This window comes from Brassica oleracea, chromosome C6 (assembly GCF_000695525.1).
Source record: "Brassica oleracea var. oleracea cultivar TO1000 chromosome C6, BOL, whole genome shotgun sequence".
Classification (NCBI taxonomy): domain Eukaryota; kingdom Viridiplantae; phylum Streptophyta; class Magnoliopsida; order Brassicales; family Brassicaceae; genus Brassica; species Brassica oleracea.
Genome location: NC_027753.1, coordinates 26032258 through 26041994, shown reverse-complemented (window position 1 = coordinate 26041994; position 9737 = coordinate 26032258). Strand labels below are relative to the sequence as shown.

At 36.4% G+C, this 9737-nt stretch overlaps 1 protein-coding gene across 1 annotated transcript; it reads left to right on the top strand.

The window, feature by feature from the left end:
• Nucleotides 1-2083: 2083 nt before the first annotated feature.
• On the top strand, nucleotides 2084-5146 carry LOC106296598 (vacuolar protein sorting-associated protein 45 homolog). Its single transcript, XM_013732770.1, is given in 12 exon segments — nucleotides 2084-2366; nucleotides 2710-2798; nucleotides 2800-2827; nucleotides 2949-3032; nucleotides 3108-3249; nucleotides 3339-3494; nucleotides 3497-3516; nucleotides 3683-3838; nucleotides 4062-4169; nucleotides 4254-4375; nucleotides 4456-4587; nucleotides 4682-5146. Coding segments are annotated over 12 exon segments (1275 nt in total). The 5' UTR covers nucleotides 2084-2189; the 3' UTR covers nucleotides 4743-5146.
• The last annotated feature ends 4591 nt before the right edge of the window (nucleotides 5147-9737 follow it).

Sequence of the window (9737 nt, the reverse complement as noted above, 5' to 3'; positions counted from 1 at the left end):
CATCCTCTCCTAGGATGGTCTTCTTGGTGTCTTCGCCGTCAACAACATACTCCCAAAGACCTCTGCCTCCAAGAGCGATTTTGACAAGTCTAGACCAAAGTAAGTAGTTGGTTCCCTTGAGGGTAAACGGAATAGACACGGATTTAAAGACATCAGTATAGGAGTTTTCCATTTTTTTCTGGGAATGAAGAACAGCTCAAGAACAGGAAGAACTTTACCAAAAATAGGAAGGGAAAATCAGAGATTTGCGGAAGTAAAGAGAATAGAGTAGAGAAGAATGAATCTCAGGAGCTTACTTGCTCTGATACCATGAAAAAATGTGAGGATAAAGAGATTTAGATGAAGAACATTGAAGAACAAAGAGAGAGAGAAAGTAGATCTGAGAGAAACTCTATTACTTTAATCTTTTAATTGTGGATCTGAATATAAGAATTTAAAGACCAAGTTGTATCAGTACATAATACAATAAAATATTAATTGTTTAAAAAGGATATTCAACGGTCACTTTCTCTCTTCTTTTTTTTTTTTTTGCTTCTCAAGTCTGGTGCTTCTGATTCTATACTCAAGTCTGGTGCTTTACTCAAATCTGGTGATCCTTATAAAACCTTATAAAAGCTTATAAGTGTTTCAAAGTCTGGCAGCTTAATTCTCAAGTCTAGCGCTTAATTCTGATTCATGTTAACAACCTCTAGTACATGGAGTTAGCAAGTTCAGCTTCAGCCAGTTTTGCTCTGAATATGATTCAATGTCTTCCATTGTAGCGGAACGGAACTTGTTAGTGAACTCCGCACTTGTATGGTAGTGTTTGGCAGTCTCTTGAAAGAATAAATTACCATTAAATGACTCGCATAATATCTTAGCTAATGCCAATGCTTCTTTGTCCCATTATGTTCCAGCAAAAGCTTAATACCTCCTCCACCACCTCCATATCAAGCCTTTCATAGTTCAATCCATAGGTGAGAGATGCAAAACAAAACAAAAAGTTTGCATGTTTCACAAATCAACGAGGCATAAAGAAGGCTCACATAAAGTTTTGACGATGGTAAATAAATAAACATTCGATTTGAGGCTTCATTTGAGATAGAAATTAGAATTCTAGCGCTCAAACTAAACCGCTGTTGTTACAATAAAGCTAAACGCCGTTATGTCTCCACGTTTTGATAAGGCTAACCGCCGTTTGTCCTCGTCATGTAGAAAACTGGGTTTAATTGAAAAGTAAAACGTTAGTGCTCATCAAAGGGAAATACACTATAGAACAGGGACTGTTTTGCAAAACAAAAACTTCATTTCCTCGTCTCCGAGAGCTTCATTTCTAGATCAATGGAAGATCATCTGAAAGACTGAAACGAATTCGCACTGCCGGAGACCTAATCAAACGATGGCACTGGTCACTTCTGTGCGTGATTACATAAACCGGATGCGGCATGAAGGTTCTCCTCATACTCGACTCCGAAACGGTATAAAATCCAGTAAGGCAGTAACCAACCACTAATCTTCTCCGATTTCACGATAATCCCCCTGCCTGTTACAAGTTTACTAATTCGAACTTGTGTGGCTTGATGAACTCGACGTAGTAGTGGTTGGCTTAAGATAGTCTTTTTTTTTTTTTGGTTTTTATGTTGCAGGAGTTTTATGCTGACTTTGTTGCTGGTGATCCATATCATTTCACATTCAACTAGGTGTAAATTTTTTTTTTAAATCTAACTTATATTTAAAAATAAATTTTATTAAATATTATAGATTTTATTATTTTCTTACTAATATTTAATATAGATTTGATATATATTAAATCAATTTGTATAAAACTAATAAAAATGATATAACATTGTATAATTATCAAAATTTTAGACTAAACAATATTTATAAAATTTGTAGGTATATAAAAAACTAATGATCTTACGATTAGATATTTAATTTTTTTTAAAAATTATAGAAATTTTTGAAAGCTTTAGTAATACAAATTGTATAATTATACAAAAATAATAATATTTCGAAATTTGAAATGTTATATACGAATATATTTATTTTATAGATGATTTATGAGCTATTACCGTATTTAAAAAAATATTACCAAAAAGAAATATCAATATTAAATGTAGTATATGAATTATTAACATATTCTAATAAATTTGTCAAAAATTTAAAACATTAACTGAAATTATTTCTAGAAGCCATATAGTTTAGGGGATATGGCATCAAACCACCTATATATGATCCCAGCAGTTGTCGATCCCTCTGGTTTGCAACGCTACTCGGATCGGGTTGTTGATGGAATTGCGGCGGTGTTTCTGGCTTTGAAACGTAGACCTGTCATCAGATACCAGAGGACCTATGATACTGCAAAAAGGATTGCACACGAAACAGCGGTAAGTGTGAAATTGTGGAACAAGTTCTCCAGCGGGGTTAGCCTAGTGGTCTTGAGGGAGCTTCGGCCCCAATACGGACCCGGGTTCGATTCCCGCTGGCCACCAGGGAATTCACATGCTGACTTGCTCTGGCGCCCGAGACCGAAGGCCACTGTCTGGGTGTTGAACCCGCTAAGGACTCGGTCTCTAGTCTGGACCACCACGGTGGGGCCAGGACACTCGGTTATCAAAAAAAATATTTCCTTTCCCGCTAATGAATCACATGTTGCATGCATGTGATGGAACTTATCTCCAGCTTGCTTAGTCTGGAATCTTGAATTAAACGCTACTTTTTCTGTTTCAGAAATTGATGTATCAGCACGAAAGCGGTCTTTTCGATTTTAGACGGACTGAAAGCTCTCCGTTGCTGCTTGTAATTGACAGAAGAGATGACCCCATTGCTCAATCAGTGGACATGTCAGGTTAACTTGACTAAAAAAGATGTTATAATTGTGCTGCTCTCTGGTATATGATATATGTGCCTCCAGATGTTTTGCTTTTTCTTAAGAATAAGACTTGCTCACTGGGGAGAATTTTCTGTAGGCGATGGTGCATGAACTCATAGGACTTCAGGATAATAAAGTAGACTTGAGAGCTATTGGAAGTCTTTCAAAAGATCAGCAAGTTGTTAGTCTTCTCCAGTACTGTATTTTATTGGGTTAAAGCAGCACAGCTAGCTAATAAGTCTTTCCCCCCCGGCAGGAGGTGGTTTTATCATCAGAACAAGATGCATTCTTCAAATCTAACATGTATGAAAATTTTGGGGATATCGGAATGAACATCAAGCGAATGGTGGATGACTTTCAGCAGGTGGCAAAGAGTAACCAAAATATCCAGACAGTAGGTAAAAATATGGCTAGTCTTGCTCTTGCAAAGACATTCAGTTTCTAATGCTAGTGTTGATTATAATTTGTGCATGCGTTGATTTTACAGAGGACATGGCCAGATTTGTTGACAATTACCCTGAGTACAAAAAAATGCAAGGCAACGTGTCAAAGCATGTAACCCTGGTTACTGAAATGAGCAAGCTAGTTGAAGCAAGGAAACTGATGCTGGTTTCACAAACAGAGCAGGATTTGGCTTGCAATGGTGCCAAGGAGCTGCATATGAGGTAGTGAATGTTCCATTTATTCGCTGTCCCATAGGAAAATCACATGTTGGGTCCATCAAAAATAACCATACAGAGAAGTTGATTTTTCAGTAGCAAACATGCAGAAAGTCCCACTGAACAATTTGGCATTCAAAACCTCTGAATCTCTTTTCATACTTATTTGCAGGCAGTTACTGATCTCTTAAATAACGAAAATGTGTCTGAAATCGACCGGCTACGTTTGGGAATGCTGTATGCTCTGCGCTATGAGAAAGAGAATCCCGTTCAGTTGATGCAACTGTTCAACAAATTGGCTTCAAGGTCTCCTAAGTACAAACCAGGGGTAAAGTCAAACTTATTAACACCTTTCAGTTTGAATTGCATCTCTTTCTTGTACCTTTGAATATACTCTTCTGCACCTCCTTTAAAGATGGATAATGATCTGTAGTTCTTCTAATACTGTACTTTTATATCTGTCAGTGGTAGTTCTAACTTATATTTCTGAATAACATGAAAAAACTTTCAGTTTTTCATATCATAACTTTGTGGATGTCACACAACTGCAGCTTGTTCAGTTTCTATTGAAGCAAGCCAGTGTGGAGAAGCGTACTGGTGATCTATTTGGAAACAGAGATCTTATGAATATAGCACGCAACATGGCTCGTGGACTTAAGGTCTGTATCTGGGATTATACCACCTCTCCAAGAACTTAGATCTCCCTCTTGTATGTTATGTTCCTGACTTAAAAATAAATACAGGGGGTTGAGAATGTGTACACTCAACACCAGCCTCTTCTGTTTCAAACAATGGAGAGCAGAACCAGAGGGAGATTACGAGATGTGGACTAACCTTTTGCTGGAGATCATTTTCAACACGGACTGTAGGTGCAACCTACTCATGTTTTGCTATGCGTAAAACTTGCCTTGAACTAATTGTATGCATAAATACTGGTTAATAAAGGCCACAAGAGGTGGTGATATTCATGGTTGGTGGAACAACGCACGAGGAATCACGCTCTGTTGCTCTTCAAAATGCCACCAACTCTGGCATTCGGTTTATTCTCGGCGGCACCGCAGTGCTTAATTCCAAAAGGTACGTTCGAGTGAGCCTCAGTTCAATGTTCATAAGTCATAACCAAGACTGTATCGTATGAATGTTTGCTTGAAAATTGATAATTATGTGTCAGATTTCTAATGGACTTGGAAGAAGCACAAAGGATATCAAGATCAGGTAGCCATATGGTGTGAAGAGATGTACAACAACACAACAGAGTTCTGTGTAAATTAGTCTATGTAAGATTCTCTTACTTATGATGAGCATAGAAGAACTAAACATGCCTGTGTTATCTACCATCACATCGGAGAGGCAATGAAAGAAGAAGATTGTGGTCAGATTCGTTGAATCTTTAGGAAACATGACGACTACCCAGAGATCATATTGGATTGTTCATCGTGGTACAGTTTAATTGGATTATTCTTCGTACAGACTAATCAGGAAATGTTAACTTCAGGGAATGTTGCTTTAGCATTCAAAGTTTAGAAAGTAGAGATTACTTTCGGTTTACTATCGATCAAATTTGTTGTCACGTGTTTGTATGTCGCATAAGTTTTTTATGTTAGTTGTTAAAAAATATCAGCTATATCCTTCACTGCGATCAATTGCTTGCATTACAATGAAACGAATAACAAGCTGCGACTAGCAATCAGTTGTAGCTCATGGTAGCAGCGAGCGACATGCAAACCAACAGAACCATAATAAGTAGAAAGATTGCATTTGTCAAGTTCAGAGATTCACTACAACATAGCTTTTAAAAACTTTAACGATCACCATGTTCGAAATTGATCTTTGTTTTAGACCACAACCACCATAGTCATCCGCCACTGCCACTTGCTCTCATTGTTCACATAAGAGACAGATCGGTCTAGACCGAAAGGATCTCGTTCATCTTCCTTCTCAAGCTCAACAGATCGTTCTCTCTTGCATCCAAGTCCCCCTCGTTTTTCGTTACCTTTGGGATAATTTCCTTATGATGAGAGTAAACAATCTTCTTCGAGTTCTAGTTCTGCCTCACAATGGCATCAAAGACCACGTCTCCTGAGCATTCACGGTAACATGGTGAGTCTTGGATCCAGGCTTGTTAGACTTAACCTTGCTCAATTACTCACAACAACACATTATTGAAAAGACAAATACATAATATATTAACCTACAACCTAATACTACATAATACAATAAAATACTAAATCATGATCTTCACAAATAAATAGTGACCACATAATTACATCATCCAAAAATATCATACTTAACAACAATAAACAATATTCCGCGCGAATCGCAGACACCCGAATAATTTCGGAAGGAACATACATGATTTTCTTTTAATTCCCTACTTCACTAACAACAACATATACACTTACCTAACCATCAGTAGATTCTAAAATTATAATTTGCAATTTATACATACAATAATTTCTATAAACATTTAAATATAAATTTTAATACATCAGTATAATGTGAGGTAATCAATATTTATTATGATATATTGTCTTTTTAAAGGTGTGAAATAATCAATATTTCAGTATATAGACCACATTTTTACACATTAGAAGTTTAATTTGAATACCGCTTATTCATTAACAAATGTAATTTTAATCACAAAGTTTTCTGGAAACAAAATCGACCAGCTTATTTTATTCTATTTTATTTTACATATGGTGCCATCAATCGGGGCTTGGACTGTTGTAAAATATCTGTGGGCACTCCTAACCACGATGGTATTATGAATTGGGATATGTTTATATCAAAATCCAGGTCAATGTTTTACCGGTCAAACCAAGTATAATTGGTGATTAATAAAAGAACTATTTTTCCTCTAGAACACATTTCATCTTATTTATTACATTATAGGTCACATTCTTCTACACGCACGCTTTCTATAATTATTCCATTCATTCTTAACTAAATTAGTTATCTCTTAATTCAATCATAAAAGCCTAGTTCTTTTATAAAATAGATAAGTGGCGGGCTTTTACCACAACCATTAATCTGTCTCCAATTTCGACGGTCAAGATCTATTTTTCCAGATCTTGATTAGACTTATATCTACCAATATTCATAGTCATTAGATTAATTCATGTTCTTTCATCATCTACGACCAAGATTATTAAGCAAAATCATCATCTCTCTTGTTCTTGTTTACTTTTTTTTTCTTCTGATTGCATCTTCCAAATCTCATAATTGAAAACTTGTCTCACTACACAGTTCGAATCCGCTAGCAAAAAGTTCCAATTTCTATTACACTCATCGGAGAATCACTCATCTATACAACCTCACCACCCATTCTCAAACCAAGTCTCATGCTACAACCATCATCACGAACAACTTCCGTGGAAAGGGTTATGAATACCATGCTCAAGGTACTTCCTTTTAATCTCAAAGTTTGTACCTTTAGCTCCAAATTGACTGCTTCAATGGAGTTTTTGATATGTTATTATGTTGATGTAGCGGCTCGTATAAGAGAGATGTTAGAGCGTGTCTGAATGGCGCAAAAGAGCTTACCGTCCATTGTTTATGAGGACATCATATGCAAGGCACAAGTAGCTGAGAAGTTAAGAGCTGAAACTGCCAGCCAAGACCCCTCCCGGAAAGCACATCTACCTGAGATGATTATTTGCTTCTAAATAATCACTTCCTCTGTTTTGTCAGTCTAGACCATTAGAAGACAGTTCTAATAGCCTATAAAAGCTAAGAACTTTGAATTCTCATTAATCTTTCAATCATCAATCAAAAAGCTTTTATTTTCAATGTATTGTCTTTGAGAGTTTTGTTTTGCGAGTTATGATAGTTTGTGGAATCAATCTTTAAGTCTCAAAGTATCTTGTGTTATAAATCTTGTGAATTCAAGCTTATATCAAATGTGGTCTCTTCAGCACTAACATTGATTGATATTGTACAATCAAAATAGTATGTGTACAATCCGACCGTGTACACCGTGTACACTGTGTAAACAAATCTCAGGTTGTCCATGTGTACAATCATGCTTCTTTGTACGCATGTCCACATTACCGTGACATACATAGCATGCACAACCACACTTCAATCATGTTTTGCCTGACAAGTCATATACATTCAAGAACCAAAATCAGTAGCCACAGATTTACACTTTGCTACGAATTTGAGTTTCCCAAAGGAGTAACATGTACATTTTTGCTGCCGATCTGTCCATGTGTACAACCTCGCTTCTTTGTACGCGTGTACACGTTAGCGTGTCAAACATAGCGCACACGGATTTGAATCCACCTGACAAGTCGTATAAATTCAAGAACCAATACAAGTCAAACATAGCACACAAGGATTTTAATCCACCTATACACTTTTCCACGAATTTGAAATCCCAAAATCAGTAGCCAATACATTTTGCTCTAATGTTAGTCGCTGTCCACGCGGACAACTATGCGCTATTGTACGCATGTACACATAACAGCAATATACACATGTTTTAGCCAAATAGATTTATGAGATCGTCTTCTTCCTCTTTGACAGAACCTCCACTTTATCTTCTTCGCTTGATGTACATACATACACATTCCTTCTATCAGTGGCAAATAACCTCTCCGACAAACGCTCGTTCACTTCTTCAACCAGGGCCGCTTCTGGAAAAGAAATCAAATTGGAATTAGGTTTGGAGTTCAAGAAACAAAAAAACTGTCAAAATCACAACCAACCTACGGCTATTTCCTTCCCAGGCATTTTGCTCCTCGTCGTCATCTTCACAACACACCTTCGCTCTAATTTAGTCACAATTGCCGTCGTCTCTAACACTTCTCCTCTTTCTCGATTTCTCTTTCTAACATCAGTAACCGTAAACAAAAGAAATTAAAAATTGATGGAATATTAAATCCAGTTAAACTTCTCCCTCGGGTCCACCACTCACTTTCTCATTTGAAATTCAAATTGCAAAACGACAAAAAATAAAGGAAACTAAAACAACTTGAGCTCAGTTACGCTTTTAAGGGTAAATTAAGTAATTTGTCATCACTAGTTTGCAAAAACTACTTCAGTATAAGAAAGTGTCTTATTCTGATATAAAAAGTGACTTTATATGTAAATCACTCCTAACTAAATTAACCAGAACAATATGGTCTTTTACTCAAATGCCCATGTCTGGTTTTGTTTTTGAGAGGACAAAAAAGTCTTCAACCAACAAAAAGTGTGTCTGTAGCTCATTCATGTAATAATAAAAAAGTGTTTATTTGTGTTGTTAACTCTTAATAAAAAGGACTTTCATCATTGATATAGATGGTGTGATTAAATACTGAAGTAAACTATTTATAACCAACCACCCGTGATCAATATTGCTGACATATTATATGTGCAACTACGTGTTAACGAATTTGACTAGTTAATAACGAGACACGATGTGCAACTATATATATTTTGATTTGAACAGCAAGGAACTCAATTATATCTTCCTGCACTTCATGCAACAGAAAAACGGACAGATCGATTAATAGCATTAACATATGATAGCGACACTACAAGAAAACAGCGGCATACTGAGAGAAAAAATCGTCGGTATGTCGTCGGAATAACGTTATTCCGACGACATACCGACGACAAAAGTCATCGGAAATAATTCCTCGGAAATTCTTTTTTCCTCGGAAATCCTTCGGAAATTTCCGACGGAATTCCGAGGAACTGAATTTCCGAGGAAACTCCGAGGACCACTAGATCGTCGGAAAGTTCCTCGGAATATACCGAGGGAGGACTTCCTCGGTATATTCCGAGGAAATTTCCGATGGTCCAATCCTTGGAAGTTCTGACGAAATATTCCTCAGAATTTGTATCAGGAATTTCCGAGGAACGTGGCCCTCGGAAATTTCCGAGGAACATAGCCCCTCGGAAAATTCCGAGGAACATTCCCTCGGATTTTTTTTTAAAATTCCGACGACTTATTCCCAGGAAAAGGTCCTCGGAAAATTCCGAGGAACATTCCCTCGGATTTTTTTTAAATTCCGAAGACTTATTCCGAGGAAAAGGTCGTCGGAAATTTCCGAAGATGCTTTTCCTCGGAATTTCGAAAAAAATAATTTTTTTTGAAAAATTATTATTTTTTTTAAATTAAAATTTGTGAAATTTAAATTCGAAAATATAAAATTAAAATTAAAACTGAAAACATATTAGATAATTCAAAGTTCTACAAATAAAAATAAAACATTCCGAGTTTTTGGTAAAAAAAAAAA